Source organism: Papaver somniferum, chromosome 4 (genome assembly GCF_003573695.1).
Source record: "Papaver somniferum cultivar HN1 chromosome 4, ASM357369v1, whole genome shotgun sequence".
In the NCBI taxonomy this organism is placed as follows: Eukaryota; Viridiplantae; Streptophyta; class Magnoliopsida; order Ranunculales; family Papaveraceae; genus Papaver; species Papaver somniferum.
This window is the reverse complement of record NC_039361.1, coordinates 51,809,995-51,829,604: the sequence shown is the minus strand read 5'-3', so window position 1 is coordinate 51,829,604 and position 19,610 is coordinate 51,809,995. Positions and strand designations below refer to the sequence as shown.

The 19,610-nt window shown below is 37.0% G+C and overlaps 2 protein-coding genes and 1 pseudogene across 2 annotated transcripts; all 3 read left to right on the top strand.

Moving 5' to 3' along the window:
- Positions 1-1,854: 1,854 nt before the first annotated feature.
- LOC113272509 lies at positions 1,855-3,275 on the top strand (annotated as a pseudogene).
- Positions 3,276-9,433: 6,158 nt separating this feature from the next.
- On the top strand, positions 9,434-10,435 carry LOC113273869. Its single transcript, XM_026523458.1, has 2 exons — positions 9,434-9,807; positions 10,097-10,435. The coding sequence occupies exons 1-2, from the start codon at positions 9,453-9,455 to the stop codon at positions 10,267-10,269; spliced, it is 528 nt and encodes a 175-aa protein (XP_026379243.1). The 5' UTR covers positions 9,434-9,452; the 3' UTR covers positions 10,270-10,435.
- A 2,729-nt stretch (positions 10,436-13,164) lies between these two features.
- LOC113272508 (receptor kinase-like protein Xa21) lies at positions 13,165-18,154 on the top strand. The gene is made up of 4 exons (XM_026522333.1): positions 13,165-13,498; positions 15,147-15,548; positions 17,823-17,973; positions 18,049-18,154. The coding sequence occupies exons 1-4, from the start codon at positions 13,165-13,167 to the stop codon at positions 18,152-18,154; spliced, it is 993 nt and encodes a 330-aa protein (XP_026378118.1).
- Positions 18,155-19,610: the final 1,456 nt, after the last annotated feature.

The window sequence follows — 19,610 nt, the reverse complement described above, 5'->3', positions numbered from 1 at the left end:
TGAAACCCTATGACCCCGAGGATCCGATTGCGAAGACTTGTAAGGACCTTCCCCAAGTGGAGATCTGTCAGAATCTCAACGCGGAGGGGATCTTGGCGGAATAGACGGCGGGGTTTGGTAAGGAGCCCGCGGACGATCAGACATATCTACAAAGAAACACAAAAACAGTTCAGAGAAGAATACGAGGAGATCACTAAAGATCAAAAAACCCATAATTGATGGTTCATCCGGATAAACATTAAAAACCCTGAGAACTAAAAAACCAGAAATACTCCATCAAACTCCAGGGATAATACTTAGATACAGACTCACATACTTTGTAACAAAGAATAGGGGCAAGCATATATGCTTCGACATGTGTGTTCTTCATCACAAAGCCAAGAATACAACAGCAGGAAACAAACGGGTAGATACATAGATAAATCAATGATGAGCAGCTAATGAAAAACCCCATACCTGTATAGAAGATGACGACAAGCACCAACCACAGTCGAAGAAAGGAGGATCGGAGATATCAAAAGCTAGTTGTCTGCGATACAAGGGCAACAACAGTCGAGAGCGAAAGAGACAGAAAATTGAATGTTGTTATCTTCCTCACAAGAATGACGATAATAAATGACTAAAGAACAAGAAGAGGATGAACACTGACAAGAAGAGGATAAAAGTTTTTTCACATTCTCTTTTCTATTTATAAATCCAGAGAAGACAATAACCGTCCCTCGTACTAAGGAGCAGTTATGGGGAAAGTTAATGCAAAGTGGGAAACGTGCCCGTATTTATAGGGGAAGTTATTTCAGGAGAGATAAAACGTGTAGGACGACCTTTCTTCTTCTAAAATGCAAAATGCGCCCAAGTCAGAAGAAGATGGGCAAATTGTATGTACACCTTTCATCATCCACCACGTGTACAGAAAGAGACACGTGGAAGGCATGCAAAACAAGATATCAAAACATGATAACAAGCATCTCATCAGAAGATGCCACCGGTCAGCAGATCTGACGGTCAGGGACATAAGATCACAGAGGTATGATGGCTTAGAGGAGCACCAGATAATACCCCTTGGGTGTTAATACACCCAATCCCGAGGAAGATCCCAGATCAACGGCTGAGAGGAAGTTTGACTGACACAGATGTGACCAGACAAAGAGACACTTGTCTGACACGAACAGACATCCATCTACCCGCATTAAATACCAAAGAGATATACACGTGTCAATCAGCTCTTGGAAGATGCGAGGATAACCCTTCGTATTCAAGCTTAGGCCGCAACATATACCGAAGACCTCTGCGTAATGGGCACAAAGCACAAGAAGATAAGATCACAACGGCACCTCAGAAGTGGGACCCACGTTCCAACCCTATGAATACCCCTCTCCACTAAGAGAGAAGGGGTCGACCAATCCAGAGCAATTATAGGAGAATATAGGAGAGAGAAATAGGAAGAGTAAGTAATCCCCCTACTTCCGCAGACCTATGTATACTCTAAAGTCATTCGACTATCTTTGTAATCATTCAATCCATAGTGAAACACCAGCCCCGTGGATGTAGGCCTTAGTGCCGAACCACGTAAATCTTTGTCTTATTTACATTTCAGCACTTTACATTCAGCGTTGAACTTCATGTGCTTTACATTTATACTTCATTCTCTGTTTATTCCTTTATACGAACATTATTTATGATAATATTCGACTAGACAATGACAAGGTCAAAGGCTTTGAGTCGATGAATCGATATAATCATCCCCTTTACACATACGACGTACAATTTTAGAATTAGAATGTATGCGAATATTGTTTGTGAACACGTGGATGGCTTTGTGATTTATGTGTTCACAGCTCGTTAGTCTCATCTTGGATGCGTCCTGGGAAGGGTAATGGACATGGAGATCGTGAAGGAGACAAAGAAGTTGGTGGCCAAAATCAAGGAGATACTCGAGGATTAAAGATGAAGTTCTACGAGAAGACTTGCCCTAATGTTGATGTTGAAAAGATAGTAGAGACCATTACATGGAAGAATGCTTCCGGTAATCCTAGCTTGGGAGCTAAACTGCTAAGGATGCATTTGCATGATTGCTTTGTCACGGTATGTTTTATTTATCCCTCTCTACCTTGCCACCATATTATTTAGCCGAAAATTATTTATATCAATACTAAAATCCAAAGTCCAACCAAATTTCTCCATTTCGCAAATATTTTTCATCTTTTCCATTTTAGAAATAAAAGGATCTGACTGTGAATTTGATCGTTGTAAATGACCATCTATCAATCAGTCATCTAGTTGACTGGCTGAAATCCCCAGCCAAATTCAGACAATGTTTTTAAAATCTACAACTATAGATTTGTCTAACCTATTCCATTTTTTTTGTTGACTATATGCAGGGATGTGATGCATCAATATTACTAGACCCATCAACAAATAAGCTAGTCCTCAAGTTGAGAAAGAAGCAGGACCTAATCTATCTGTATCTGGATACGAACTTATAGATGAAATAAAAACACGGCTAGAAAAAGAATGTCGTCAAACCGTGTCTTGCGCTGATATCATTGCGTTGGCTACCCGTGACGCTGTTTCATTCCAAGTACGAAGAAGATTAATTCATTAAGTTAATTACTCCTGTGTTTTCTTAATCTTAATTGGGTTTGCTAATAGGGGAATATTGTACTACATGTTTTGGTTCAATGCAGTTCCAAAAACGGATGTGGGAAGTACCATTAGGGAGAAGGGACGGAAGGTCTTCTCTTGCATCTGAAGCATTTAAAAACTTGCCCTCTCCCTCCTCAAACTTCCAAATTCTCCGGAAGGACTTTGACGACAAAGGTCTCGATATTAGAGATCTTGTTGCTCTGTCAGGTGCGCATACACTTGGAATCACACAATGTGGTATGATTTCGACAAGGCTCTTCAATTTTACCGGCAAAGGAGATACCGATCCATCTATTGAAAAATCTTACGCAGAAGCTTTGAGATCTAAATGCAGACAAAGAGATGGAACAGTATTAGAAATGGATCCTGGTAGTTCGAAATTCTTCGATGGCAATTACTATAAGATTGTCAATCAAAAGAAGGGAATATTTGAATCTGATGCGACACTTCTTACAAACAATTTTGCATCTTCCTTAGTGAAAGAGTTTGAGGATAACAACAAATTCTTTGCTGCTTTCACAACGTCAATGGTCAAAATGGAGGCACAGGTGTACTTACTCGGAAAAATGAAGGAGAGATTAGGAGAAAGTGCAGATTCGTTAATTAAGTAAATGTGACGAAGCTACTCATGAATTGAGGCCAAAAAATGTTTAATGACCATGAGATGTTTTAAATAAAAAGATGCTGTAATTTTCCGATGTTTGGTTTGCGACTGGGATTTTCTTTTTCGATGGGAACCGTACCTTGATTGTGGCAACCAATGTTTTGCTGCATTTGCTATTTTTTGCGGTTTCTTCCAAGTGCTCGGACCAACTGTATGCACATTTGTAGTCAAGCAAGCTTGTTTTGTTGATCTCATTTATTACATTGACGCACATAGATGTAAAATGCGTAGATTAACAGCCAAGAATAACCAGATCTACCAAATCATGACCAGCTCGATTTTTTTTCTTTTAAAGGAACAAGCGGCTACACCGAGCCTCTAGACTAAATATATTAATAAAACGTCAAAAGGATTCATACATCATCAATAAAAAATGGTAAAAAATACATTTAATGAAAGCCCCTAATACAGAAATCTAAGATGCATTAAAAGTAATGAGTACATAAAATCAGATGTTTTTTGAGGAATGGATTTTGGAACTCTTTACGAAGGAGTAATAAACACCTAACGTCAAAAGTCCATATTTTTTTATCTTTCTTTCTTATACTAATATAAGCCCTTCGTGACCGCATACGTACTTAGTCTTCTGAGAATGGGAACATAAGAAATTATTTCACTGCTCAAGCCTCAAGGGTCTCTCTAGAATGACTAGAACCTACCAAGTTTTCAGTTTCAAAAAACCATAATGCATCTTGTTGAAAGTTGTGGTAACAGCAGATTGTCCCCACTCTCACTCAGCATGAAAAAGATTGCCCCAAACCGACACTGCTCATATCTTTCAAAGGAGAAATAATGTTTCTTAAATCTATCAGCCAGGGTCTCTGTTTAAAAATAGAAGAAACAAAACTACATACAGTCTATGGCGCATATGAAGTTATTCCTGCAACAATGGAATCTCAAGTTCAGTGTGGTATTATGCAACAGCCTTCTCATCATCATATTCCTCTCGTGTATGTCCCTGATTATATCATGGACGTGGACTGCCTTGTTGTCGTCGAAGACAACAAATCAAATGATCGACTAGCATTAGTCGCTTTCAAAGATGAATCCACTGGGAACAATTAGTTCTTGGAACAACAATGATAATTCTCTTCATTTCTGTGAGTGGAGAGGCGTTACATGCAGTCGTCGGCATCGTAATAGAGTTACCGGGATTGATCTACGATCCCAAAGATTGGTAGGTTCTATATCGCCTTATATCGGAAACTTAAGCTTTCTGCAAGATCTTCTTCTCGGCAATAATAGTTTACAAGGTGAAATCCCGCAGCAAATTGGTCGTCTTTCTCGATTAAAACGTTTAAGTCTTTCGAGTAATCTTTTGGAAGGAGAAATTCCGGGCAATATTTCTCGTTGCTCCAATCTCATGCACCTTAATATTTCTCGCAACAAGCTTGTAGGAAGCATTCCAAGTGAATTAGGCTACTTATCTAATCTCATAACTCTTGGTCTTAGAGATAATAATCTAACCGGAGAGATTTCAACTTCATGTTAGAGAAAATGAGTTTATAAAATAGTTTGGTTTTTTGTCTTGGTGGGATTGGAACTTAGGATCTATTGATCACTAAGGACACTAGCTCATTTTCACTATTTGTGAATGAACCTTTAGTCCCACATAGGAAAAACTAAAGATGATACCTTTCCATAAGTATTGAGGGAGAGGACTTAGGCAATGGGCTAGTTGGTGCAATCACACATTTTCACACACGCGCGGTGCTTCGCACCGAAGCACGCACGCCGCCACCGTCCGTTCGGGTGTGGGTCAAGACTTATCTTTTTTGGCAAAACTTCTTTTGAATTTTTGAATTAATACTTAAAAGATTTCAAACAAAATAAATCTTTCGACGACGTTATGTCTATGCATGAACGTTTTATATTTATTATGCATGAACGTTACATCAACATTATGATGCATGAACGTTTTATATTTATGATGCATGAACGTTTTAGATCGACATTATGATGCATGAACGTTTTAAACCGTTTGGAAATTAATTCTAATTGTTTTAATGCGTGTTAATGAGACCTCTCTCACTTCTACCCTATATAAGTCGATCATTTTTTTTCATTTCAATTCGTGTCCAGAAGAGCTACTATCCTCTTCTTTTCGTCTTCTCCCCCTGTGTGGTCCTTTATTTTTCATTCCGTGCGCAATTGCTGTTGAGGTCGTAAGAGTGGGCAAGTACTGTAGTGCTAACAGTGCTTGCAACCGGTAGTTTTATCCTGGATACGAACTTGACCACAGGGTATAGGCATCACTCATTCTTGAGGCGTACCGGTCAAATATCGTGTTAAGGACAGCGTGTTGAACACGTGACTCTGTCCTCTGTTTGCAGTCCAATTGAGTGTCTATTTACTTTCCAGAAATTAATCCTTTTATTCTTACATCTTTCTAACATCTTTCTTGAGTGTTTTATAGTTACAGACACAACACTTCATTGGGTAACCTTTCATCTCTTGCTATTCTTGATCTTGGTTATAATAATTTGGAAGGAAGAATTCCAAGTACTCTAAGCCAACTGACAAGCTTAAAAGTTTTGGGTCTTGCTTCAAATAACTTGTCAGGTATGATCCCTTCTTCGCTTTACAATATCTCATCACTCGAAACCTTTTCGGTGATGTTTAATCGTCTCCATGGGAGTATTCCTTTCGATATCGGTTTCACACTTCCAAATCTAAAACACTTTTCAAATGCAGAAAATAACTTCACTGGAAGCATTCCAAGTTCAATATCCAATTAGTCTAAACTTGACGTTTTGCAACTAAACGTAAATAACCTTGTTGGATCAGTACCTGATAACCTTGGTGACTTGAGAAGTCTTGTAGCTTTGAATTTAGCAGAAAATAGACTTGGAAGTGCACAACCTGACGATTTAACCTTTCTCAATTCTCTAGTCAATTGTACCCATTTGAAGTTTCTGATCATCGACCGGAATAATTTCGGGGGCGTGTTACCGAACTCTATAGCCAATCTCACAAACAAATTTGAACAACTATTTCTCGGAAAGAATCCGATTTACGGAAGTGTTCCTACAACACTCATTTTTGAAGATAATCTATTCACAGGTAGTATTCCTCAAGGCATTGGGAAACTTCAGAACTTGAGAATATTAGGGCCTGTTTGGTACAGTTTTGAAAAACAGTTTTCAAAAATAGTTTTCCACTGTTTTAAAAACATACCCTTTTTTCCTTGTTTTCATTTTCTAAAAATTGTTTGGTAAACTGTTTTTGAAAACAAGGAAAACCAACTAAATCAGATCAAATGTAAAGATTCGTCTAAGAGATAGTGATATTAGCCATGACTCACTTGCAGTCATTCCCCATCTCTTACTTTGTTCTGAAAAGAAGAAAAGAATAAAGAAAAGAAAAAAAGAGAAAACACAAAAAACAATAATTTGTTGTTTTCATTTTTTTGTTTTTAAAAACAGAAAACAGATAGAAAACATTTTCTGAAAATGTCCTTACCAAACGCGTTTTCTCCTGTTTTCTGTTTTCTCTGTTTTTAAAAACAGAAAACTGTTTTTGAAAACTATACCAAACAGGACCTTAGATTTTCGGCAGAATCAATTCTCTGGTTCAATCCCTTCCCCTTTTAGGAACCTAACAGGACTGATCGAACTCACTTTACCATACAATAACTTGACAGGTTTAATACCGGCAAGTCTTGGATATTGTAAATCCTTGAATAGCTTGGCCCTGGGGAACGATAGACTAAGTGGTGGCATACCAAAACAAGTTTTAGAACTTGGCTCACTATCAAGAGGTCTCAGCTTATCCGACAACCTTCTCACTGGTTCACTTCCAGTGGAAATTGGCAACTTGAAAAACCTTGAGGTATTGTACCTGCATAATAACAAATTATCCGGTGAAATCCCAAGTACGATAGGCGAGTGCTTAAGCTTAACAGATCGTTACTTTTTGCTCCAGTACTAATTTTCAAGGTAATTATTAGGAAATAGTTTATATTTGAGTCATGTATTTTAGGAAAAGCTAAGTAGGTGTAGTTCACTATTTTGTCTTGATGACCAAGACATATGAATGTATAAATATCTAAATAATGAATAAGAAAACTAAGACTTGTCGAGAACTTGACATGGTATCAGAGCCAGGTTAAAACCCTAACCCTAAAATTTTCAAGTTCTCTTTAAGCGTTGGGAGAAGGAAATGGAACAAACCCATCAGGTGGAACAAAGGGAAAAGACATAGTCTATGATTCGCCGAAGAAAAATCTGGTGTATCATCTTGGATAAAGTGACGGTAAATTTAAGCTCGAAACTTAAATTTCACGTCTAATTACTATGATTGTGAGCTTGTGCTAGAGATGTCGTGCTCAAGTTTGATTCATGCCAACTGCAATGCCCAACATATCTATAATCTTTAGCACAGCAGAGTTGTTGCTCTCTAGTTTGATTTTGGACGGTTGCAAACAAAAGGTGAAGTAATTTACAGCAGGAGGTTATGACACAGGCCCAAGTGATTGTAGTTTGTGAGCCCAATATTATTTGATTCTTTTGACAAAGTGTGGGTGGCTCATCTTAAAAAACAGAGGTTACTGACTCTGCATATCAGCGATAAGAATCGGAGTTAACTCAGTCACCAATTTCTTCATTGATCTTTCAGATTTCTACTTCTGTTAATCGATCTTTTCAATTTTATAAAACCTAATTCTCGATTTTGCAATTTGTTTGTCTTTTTAACTGAGTTTTGTTTTCTTTAGTCTCATTTGATCCAATACTGTTAATTTTTTCAAATCAGTGATTTTTTAATCAATTATTCTGTCAGTTCCATTATGGAAAAACTATAATTATTCTTATTATTAGTTGTTTATTCTTCTCTCTGTTTTGCAGGGAAATATTGGTAGGAGCTAATGCTCGGTTGAGACCATGTCAGGTCAGTATCTCGGTTGAGAGAAAGGTGGAGAAGCTACAGTGTTACTAGTTCGTTTCTTCATTAGGCGGTGGAATTTCCCCTTCTGCAAGTAAGGATAATAATTTTATAATTAGACACTATCTTTGGGAGAAGACAAATATAATCATTACATTGATACCATTATGTCATCAAGATATTGTGTATATAATGGTAGAAGATTTTGATAGGAACTGTTCTCATGTCAGTCTTTTTTAATACGTGCAACATTGGAAATATCGGTTTGCAACAAATGGCACAAATTTTCAGAAGAACTATAGCATTATTAGCTTGCAAAAACTATTTTTTATATATAAAAGCAAACTGCATTACATTATTAAGGTTTATAAAAGCAACCAACACAATCTTTTCTACCATCTCTGCTCTTCTAAAACACAAAATAGTTTCCATTATTGTTTTCTTCAGCTACTGGGAAACATGTATGATATTCCCACAAACAATTACATAGCTCATCTCACTAGAATCATAGAAGATCAAGAGAATCCCTTAACTTCCTTACTCAAATCCTACCTTGAATTTCTTCGCTTTGCTACTAGGAAGATACAACAGAGAAAATTTCCAAGACTAGTTGTCAAATTGTTCAAGGAAATAAAACAAGGAGATGATCCAAGAGGTCTAAGAGTAGGAGAACTGGCTTATGCTTTGAACATGGCATGAACTCTATCTGGAAAGATCATTATCAAAAAAACTGTTGATCCTTGGTTTCCTGGATTAATAACACTCTGGATTCTTCAATAAGATCCACGTTAGGAGATTATGATGATGCGAGTCTTCTATAGACACACTTGAAGAAGATATTTTGTGTTGTCAGCGGTACAAGAATCTGTCAACTAAAATCTTCTTTGAGTGAGTGTAAACAAGAGAAGTCTGAGAGTGTTGCTATCTATTATGGAATATTAAACAAAATCTGGGATGAGCTGGTGACATATATGAAAATCCCACAATGTAAGTGTGGTCTTTGTACCTGTAATATTGCCTCAGGTAACTAGCTTGCGAGAAGAAGATTATCTCCACTATTTTTTGATTGGCCTGGATAGTATGTATAGCTCACTGCGTGAACAATTGCTAGCACGAGATCCTTTACCAACTATTGATGCTGCGTACCAAACTGTGGTGAACTCTGAGAGATTAAGAATAAGAGATGGTCTTCTATCTAAAGAAGTGCAGAAGAATGTGATGGCGTTTAAAGTGCAACCTGATAAGACAACAACTACAAGCACGTATGATGCTACAAAGTTTTGTAAGCACTGTAACGGAGTTGGATATTCTGAAGATGGGTGTTTTCAAATCATTGGCTACCCTAAATGGTGGGTTGAAATATCTCGTGGTGGTAGAGGATATGGTAGAGACGGCAGAGCTGGTGGTAGAGGCCGAGGTAATTATGTGCCTGACAGAGGTGGAAGAGGATATGGCAACACCAATACGGGTGCGTGCAAATAATCTGAATGTACCATCAACACAGCAATATAGTGGTACTATATCTGCATATGGAGCTGGCTTGGTTGGCGTAACAGCGGCTCAACTTCAACAAGTGCTGGACTATTTGAGTTCAAACAAATCAAAACTACAATTGCAAGGTAAAAAGTATCGTACTTCCTGAATTGTGGATACAGGGATACAAATCATGTCACATGTAACATTGCTGACATGATAGAAGTAAAAGAAATTACGGCATGCTCAGTAGGCTTTCAAGATGGAAAGTCTGCAAACTTCGATAAAATAGGGACTGTGATTCTTCCTGGTGGTTTGAAGCTTAATAATGTTCTCTATGTACCTCAAATAACATGTAACTTGATCTCTCTCACACAGATGATCGATGAGTTAGCTTGTGTTGTGCAATGTACTAAAAGTTTATGTCTTATACAGGACCGGTTGACGAGGAAGGTGATTGGAGTGGGGTGAGAGACAAGGTGGACTATATCTGTTTCGTGGTGTACCTTCATTTAAAGTGCTTGCAGTTCGTGGAGATTCGTATGAGCTATGGCATCAAAGAGTGGGACATCCGGCAGAGAAAGTATTACAAAAGATACCATCTATGAGTAGGTTAATTAGGAAGAATAATAATGCTTGTGATATATGTCCACGAGCAAAACATCGTCGAAGTAGTTTTCCTAATAGTCAGAGTAGAGCTAGCTGCATATTTCAGTTAGTTCATTTGGATTTATAGGGGCCTTACAAGACACATTCGTCTTGTGGAGCTCATTATCTTTTAACAATAGTTGATGATTTTTCAAGAGGTGTGTGGATTTATTTGATCAAGAATAAAACTGAAGTTGAATCGGTATTTCTTAACTTTATTGCTCTTATAAACGTCAGTTTGACAAGGAAATCAAAAATGTTAGGAGTGACAATGGAACATAATTTAATGTTTTGCGTGGTTATTTTAAGACCAATGGAATCATATTTGAGACGTCTTGTGTTGGTACACCCCAGCAAAATGGGAGAGTTGAGAGAAAATCAAGATATTATGAATTTTGCAAGAGCTTTGAGATTCCAAGCTAATTTACCAATACAGTTTTGAGGGGAGTGTGCATTTACTGCAGCATACTTAATTAATCGAACACCAACACCTTTGCTCAATAATAAGAGTCCATATGAAATTATGTTTGGAAAGTTACCTCCATATGATCAGTTGATAGTGTTTGGATGTTTGTGTTATGTGCACAATCAGAATAGTAAAGAAGATAAGTTTGCAAGTCGAGGAAGAAGGTGTGTATTTCTTGGTTATCCATTTGGTAAAAAGGCATGGAAAGTTTATGACTTAGACACAAAATAGTTTTTGGTGTCAAGAGATGTAGATTTTTATGAACATCAGTTTCCATATATGATAGCCAATGTTGAGCAGTCAAATAATATTGCTCCATCAAGCATTGAAACATGTTGGAGTGATGATAAGGATAGAGAAGAATTACAGTCGTCTGGAGAAGTTATTGAAACTCGGCAGCCTGGGATGCAGCAACAACAAAGAAGTGATGATACACATCTTGGTATTGAATGTGCAATAGAAGAATTGCAAGGAAGTTTTCAAGAACAACCTGAGGAGACTGAACATGATACTTCATCCAATGACACTTCGGTAGAACGTGCGGTAGATAATAACATCACTGAGATGGGTAAAGAAAAACGTCAGAAAATTCCTTCTAGCAGACTCAAGGGATTTGTAATGCATACAGTACGTGAAAATAGTCCACCTTTCACTCAACCTACACAATCATCATCCTCAGGTACACCTTATCCTTTGACATATTATGTTAGTTGTGATCGTTTTTCTGCTGTGCATAGAAAATATCTTGCATCTCTAACGGCTGCAAATGAGCCCAAAAGCTTCAAAGAAGCTATGAAGCATACAGAATGAAAAAAAAAGCTACGGTAGAAGAAATAAAAGCTCTAGAGGAACAAGGAACATGGGAATGGGAGGAATTACCACCTGGTAAGAAGGCATTAGGAAGCAAATGGATTTATACAGAGAAGCGTGATGAAAATGGGAATTTGATACGTCTAAAGGCAAGATTGGTGATATTTGGGAATCATCAAGTTGAAGGATTGGATTATAATGAAACATTTGCACCAGTGGAAAAGATGACAACAGTTCGTACTTTGCTAGCCGTTGTAGCAGTTAAGAATTGGGAAGTGCATCAAATGTCCATAATGCATTTCTGCATGAAGACTTGGAGGAATAAGTGTATATGAAGATACATCCAGGATTTGCCAAAAGAAATTCCAATTTGGTATGTCGAATGAAAAAATCGTTATATGGTCTTAAACATGCGCCTAGGTGTTGGTTTGCAAAGTTATCAACAACCTTGAAGAAGTATGGTTTTAAACAATCATATTCAGATTACTCTCTTTTTACCATGACAAAGGGAAAGATGCAGCTTAATGTCTTAGTATATGTTGATGATCTGATTGTGGAAGGCAACGATCTTGTTGAACTTCACAATTTTAAAACTTACTTGGGACAATGTTTCAAGATGAAGGATTTGGGAAAGTTGAAATATTTCTTAGGATTGGAGTGGCTCGTAGTAAACAATGCATTGGACATTATAATGGAGACAGGATCATTGGGTGCAAAACCTGCAGAGTTTCCTATGGATACGAATCACCAACTGGCATTGGCAAAAGGGAATATACTTGATGATGTGGAAAAATATAGAAGATTAGTTGGCCGTTTGATTTATCTGTCAGTTACAAGACCAGATCTGGCTTACTCGGTGCACATTTTGTCACAATTTATGCAACAACCTAGAATGGAGCATTGGGAAGCACTTCGTGTGGTTAGATACTTGAAAAAGAGTCTAGGACAAGGAATTTTGTTGCGCTCTGATAGTGGCCTTAATTTAAAAGGATGGTGTGATTCAGATTGGGCAAGTTGTCCATTGACTAGACGTTCATTAACATGATGGTTTGTTACTTGGTTTTTCTCCTATTTCTTGGAAGACTAAGAAGCAACATACAGTTTCTCGTTCTTCAGCAGAAGCAGAATATAGATATATGGCAGCAGTGACGTGTGAATTGAAGTGGTTGAAACAACTGCTTGGTGATTTAGGAGTTCATCATACTCATGGGATGAATCTCTTTTGTGATAGTGAATCAGCACTATATATTGCTCAGAATCCAGTATTCCATGAACGAACAAAACATATAGAAGTGGATTGTCATCTTGTTATAGATGCCATCATAAGGAAGATTATATCACCCTCCTACACGCCTATAACGGTGCAATTGGCTGATATCTTTACAAAAGCCTTAGGAAAAGCTCAGTTTATGTTTCTTTTGTCCAAGATGGGCATTTGTGATCTGCATGCTCCATCTTTAGGGAGGGTATTAGAAAATAGTCTATATTTGAGTCATGTATTTTAGGAAAATCTAAGTACGCGCAGTTCACATATTGTGTCTTGATGACCAAGACATATGAATGTATAAATATCTAAATAATGAATAAGAAAACTAAGACTTGTCGAGAACTTGACAGTAATGATTTCAAAGCTCTAGTTTTTGAGTTCATGGCTAATGGAAGTCTAGAAAACTGGTTGCATCCTACTGCAAATAACATAAATAAGGACGATCAACTACATCTTAATAATTTGGACTTCGAGAGAAGACTGAGCATTGCAGTTGATGTTGCTTCTGCACTAAATTATCTTCACCATGAATGTCAATCTCCAATTGTTCATTGTGATCTAAAACCAAGCAATGTCCTTCTCGATGATGATCTAGTTGCCCATGTGGGAGATTTTGTCCTGGCTAAGTTCATTTCAATTTCTTCAAGTTATTTGATAGACACATTTTTGTGTCTAATTTATCTTGATTCTATATATTGATAGTGCTCATTTTTGTACTCATTATGGTGTTTTATGTGTGTGTAGGTATTTTTGGCCAATAAACATTTTTGGAAAAATCTGCTCGTAAAGTTGCGCGGGGCACCCCGGAGGACACTTGCTATTCGGACCCCTCAAATGGATAAGGGGTAACCAATTACTAAGGGGTATCCATTTCCAGGCAGCTGCTAAAGGGAGACCAGCATAGGATAGGGGAGGTCATCTTCATCGTTTTTAAACTCAGAAATTGGCGGGAAAAAATGTTGCAGACGAACCAGAGTTGGGGATTGATTTCGAAGGTGTTTTAGAGAGATTCAATCGCTGAAATTTGTTGGAATGGACGTGATTGAGCATAAAAGGCTTGGTATGTGCGCTGGAATCGATCAAATTGTGCTGGATAATCCGAAAAAAGGAAACAGAGGTTGAAGTGAACACGGAAACTTTGTGGAATTATTTTAGGAATTCCAGGGAGACTAAAGGCGTGAGATTTTTTCCTAAGGTGATATTATATCTAAGGAAGAGTTTCGGATGATTTGGAAGTCTTAGAAACGCTTAAGGAAATCGGCAGAGAAGATTATTGCCGTGGCTTGCACGAAAAGAAAAAGAGAGAATTAATCGCTATTTTTAGGTTTCTGAGCAGTATAAAAGGTGTGTTCGAGTTCCAGGGAAGGTTACGAAGTCATTGGAGCAGTCGCAGAGAAGTTTGTAACACTACAGAGCTGAGAAGATCAAGTTGCAGGAAAACCCGTGTTTCTGCTGCTGCTGCTGAAGAACAAGTGTTGCAAATAAGAACAACGTCTCAAATTCGCAACGCTGCTACAGTGACTTCTTTGTAACAGTCAGTCCTTTGTTTTGCAACACCAATACATCGTTTCAAACAATCAGTGTTATAGTTTTTCATCTTTTAATCAACTTTTGAACCATAAACAAATATTTTGAGCAAATGATTAATATGAGGAGCTAAACCCCATTGCTGAGGCGATAGAGGAAGCTATTTTTCCAACAAGAAGTGGTATATCCTATTTTATTTATTTATTTGCAATTATTTTATGATTATTTGCCTTGGTTGAAAATTGTTTGAATGATTTTTGTTAATCAATTGTTATTTCTTTTGATAGAGCCTACTTGGACCTAGGTTTTTGATGTTCTATGGTTCGGATTTACACTTGTTATTTTGAGAATCTACTTGTTGCAATAGTTAGAATCAACTTGAACGAGAAAATTGCATAAACATAATTATTGGGATTAAATCACTTTCAACTTGGAAAATAGTGGAATCTTAGCCTCAGTGTTCTTTTAATATTGATATCATCTTTGGTTGAGTTTGTGACAATTTTTAGTTTGTTTTCTATTTTAGTTTTAGAATTTAAGTCTATATTTTATCCTTCGCAAGTCTGAGAATCGAACCACTTTTACCACTATCTATAAACCACATTATTATTCCAAGTCGTCGAATGAACAAGACGCAAGTTTAATTGCAATAAAAGGATCCATAGGTTATGTTTCTCCTGGTAAGAAAAGAAAAATACGATTATTAATGTTATTTACATACCATTTCAGTTTGTTCTTTATGTCAAATCTTTGTTTTTGTTGAGCAGAATATGGAATGAGCGGAGAAGTCTCTACACAAGGAGATGTGTTTAGTTATGGGATACTTGTATTAGAGATGTTTACAGGAAAGAGACCAACTGATGACATGTTTAAGGATGGCTTAAAATTTCATAACTTTTGTAAGATGTACGCATCGCCAGAGCACGTTGAGGAGATTATTGATTCATGTTTATTTTTAGATGTAGAAGAAAAACATCATGATGATGATGCAATGATCAATTACGATATGCCAGAAATCAAAAGAGTACATTTATCAAGAGATAAAATGAGACAAATCCTAGCTTCTATAATTCAGATTGGAGTCGAATGTTCTCCCGTGTTACTTTCAGATAGAAGCAGCATGACTGAAGTTATTGTTGAAGTACAAGCAGTTAAGAATCAGTATCTTGGTATTGGATTGTGATCACAATGCATATCGTTCACTTTTACAGTTCTGGAATGTAAAAAGTCATAAGTCAGTTTGATGTTGTTAAACTGTGTGCTGGTAATTAGAACTGTTGACCAGTTGTACGGAGTCAAACTTGGAAAATAGATACCTTGACTTTATGTTGAATGAACCTCTCATTTAATATTAAAAATGATAAAAAAAATATATCCATGTGTAAATTTTACACTCAACATTCAGTCCAGCTCGATATTCTCCAATTTTACTCGCTAAATTTACAACTGCTTGGTAGGAAAGAGAAAAAAATTACTACTCTGTAGAATTTTCCTGCTTAGATTTGCATTAGTCTAGGAAATAAACATAGTTTTATGACTCCGAGTTTTTGTAGAATAGTGTAACCGTGGAGACCAGAGTGTTGCAATAGTTTATCTTTTTACCATCCCAAATACAACACATCTGCACCGGGCTAATAGTGTTGAGTGCTGACATTTGAAGGACTTAAGATTACAAATTTTGGGAAGGACCCGAAGGTTGGTTAAATTTCTTTTCATTTTTTGCAAATTCGTGTAGCTACATGGGCTCTCTCTCGCTACCAATAAAAATATCTCCATGTGTTCGCCTAACGTGTTTTGATTAATTTCGTGTACACAAAATGCATATTTCAGCAAATCAGTGCATATTCAAACTTAACAATGTGCAAAAAATTCCTGAAGATCTTACCGACGGATTTTTATATATGTTAATTCCTGAAGAAATCTTTCCGAGATTTGAGTAAGAAGATTTGCACTAATTTTAATTTTAGCTAATTTCAATCGTGACGAGTTACTTGTTTTTCCTTTGAATTCTGACTCTGGCTTTGCTGAGGAACGGTAATAGTTGCATTCCATTGTGTTGCATTCAAACTAGGTTGCTGTCGGAAAGATGTTTGCTTAAATGCTTGAGAATTTAAACCAATTACTTAGCACTGCTAGTAATAATTTTACAATGACTACTTATTAAATAAAGACTCCCATGAAGCTTAGTAGTAAACTACTGCGACAGTTTTAAGTTTGCAGGACACATATATATATATATATATTTTGCTCTTCCATTATATCCATTATACATCTTTACTATGGCAAGCTGATGATGGTCTGTGAGTATTACGGCTTAGCATATATAGTCAAGTTTGCACTGTGCAGGCATTTATATAGATAATAGTACGGTGCACACATTTGTTACATAATTAAATACTTTCTGTCATAAATCACCAAATTCACAGTAGAGAGATAGTGAGAGAAGTGTTCGACAAAAGATTTGTATTTAGTTTTAATTTCACTGTTATAAGGGTTCGACTAGATGTGTGAATGAATCTTTTTTTTCCCAGACATCTTGTCATCTCCTCAGAGGAGTCATGGGTAGCTAATAATATAACACCAGTCGTTCGACTTAAATCATCTCGAAAGATAGTCTCTGACGATAAGTCGGACAACAACAGTGAACAACAGCAGCTGCAGAAGCAACAAATTGACTCTGCAAAATTTATGGAAGTCTACAAGTTAGTGGTGGAACAGCAATGAAGACAAGCTAGTTTCGTGGTGGACTATAGCAGTGAACAACAACAAAAATTGTCTCTGCAAAATTTATGGAAGTCCATAAGTTAGTGATGGAACAACAACAACGATAACAAATTGAGGATGCAAATTAAGCTTCCCACAAGGTTAGTGGCTAATTTCTTAGTTGGAGGTGTTACTTCTGTAACTAGTTTGTTAATATGCTGTCTTATTTCTTCTAGGAATTTTTATGCAAGAAAACTATCACAGCAGCAAAAAAAAGGATCTCGATCACGAGATGTTGGTTCTCTGCAAGCAAATCAATCGCAATTGTTCCAACCTCTGTCCCCATAACAAAATCAATCGCAATTGTCCCAACCTCTGTCCCCACAAGGTAATGGTGTCAACTTGTGTCCATGATCATCAATTTAAACAATGACATGATACTATTCTTTTATCCGTTTTAGATAGTTTCTCTTCTCTCCAAATTTTTGGTTATATTTAGGTTTTGCTAGTTAAACATACTGAGATGGGTTGCTGACAGGCAATATATCTTGAAACGTATAATGTAAAAACTCATATCTCATTGTTTTTCTCTTTGCATAAAAATGTTGGTTTTGGAGTTGTTGGAAATTGTTTGTTTTAGCCTATATATAGGACATAAAGGTCTGCTTGGAACTTATTTGTAAAAAATCATGTTGATTGTGTGAGTTTATATGTTAACAACTTTATTACTTGAGTTACAGGTGAACATGGTACATTTGAACAAGCTGAACAAGGTACTGGTGAACAGGGTACATGTGAACAAGCTGAACACGGTACATGTGAAAAAGGTCAGGATGATGATCTTAAAAAAAGACAACAAATTGAGGATGCAAAAATTAAGCTTGTCCTAAGGTTAGTGGCTAATTGCTTAGTTGGAGGTGTTACTTCTGTAACTAGTTTGTTAATATGTTGTCTTATTTCTTCTAGGAAGTGGAAAAGGAATTCTTCGAAACAGAAACAGGAACGCGAACAAATTGAGGCTGCAAAACGTAAGGTTGTCCTAAGGGTCCTAATATACCATATATGCATATAATTCATATTGAAGGAGCACTAGTTCATATTTTTCGTACACTGTCCACATCCTTCTCCGTGTGACACTCGTCGGTTCTGGGCCCATATCTGCTGCTAGCACAACCAGGCAGCCATCACCTTCAAATAATATGCAATCAATATAATTGTGGACATAATCAACCAAGGTTTCAGGGAAATTAATTAGTGTAAGCTGTTCATGCTTGACCTCAAATCTGAGAAGAGCCGGTTTGGTGAGCTTTCCATAGTCTGTTAACATCCAATACATGCAACCACTCACATATTTTTAGAATATTCATGAGTTATGTCATGTTGTGCCATCACAGCTGGTTATATGTGAGTGATTACATATATGTGACCAAGGTTATATGTCATGTTGTGCCATCGATGCTGTCATGAGAAGGATTGAAAAGAGTTCAGTCCCAGCAGCGATAGCACAACATGACATAACTCATGCATCTTCTCAAATATATGTGAGTGGTTACATATATTGGATGTTAACAGACTATGGAAAGCTCACCAAACCGGCTTTTCTCAGATTTGATGTCAAGAATGAACAACTTACACTAATTAATTTCCCTGAAATCTTGGTCGATTATGTCCACAACATGACATAACTCATGCATATTCTCAAAATATGTGAGTGGTTATATATATTGGATGTTGACAGACTATGAAAAGCTCACCAAACCGGCTCTTTTCAGATTTGATGTCAAGAATGAACAACTTACAATAATTAATTTCCCTGAAACCTTGGTCGATTATGTCCACAATTATATTGATTGCAGATTATTTGAAGGTGATAGCCGCCTGGTTGTGCTAGCAGCAGATATGGGCCCAGAACCGACGAGTGTCACACGGAGAAAGATGTGGACAACGTACGAAAAAATGAACTAGTGCGCCTTCAATATGAATTACTTGCATATATGGTATATTAGGACCCTTAGGACCAAGGTTATATGTCATGTTGTACCATCGCTGCTGTCATAAGAAGGATTTAAAAGAGTTTAGTCCCAGCAGCGATGGCACAAGATGACATAACTCATGCATCTTCTCAAATATATGTGAGTGGTTACATATATTGGATGTTAACAGACTATGGAAAGCTCACCAAACCGACTCTTCTCAGATTTGATGTCAAGAATGAACAACTTACACTAATTAATTTCCCTGAAACCTTGGTCGATTATGTCCACAATTCTATCGATTACAAATTACTTGAAGGTGATGGCTGCCTGGTTGTGCTAGCAGAAGATATGGTCCCAGAACTGACGAGTGTCACACACAGTAGGATGTGAACAATGTACGGAAAAAATGAACTATTGCGCCTTCAATATGAATTATATGCATATATGGTATGTTAGGACCATTAGGACAACCTTACGTTTTGCAGCTTCAATTTGTTCGCGTTCCTGTTTCGAAGAATGCCTTTTCCACTTCCTAGAATAAATAAGACAACA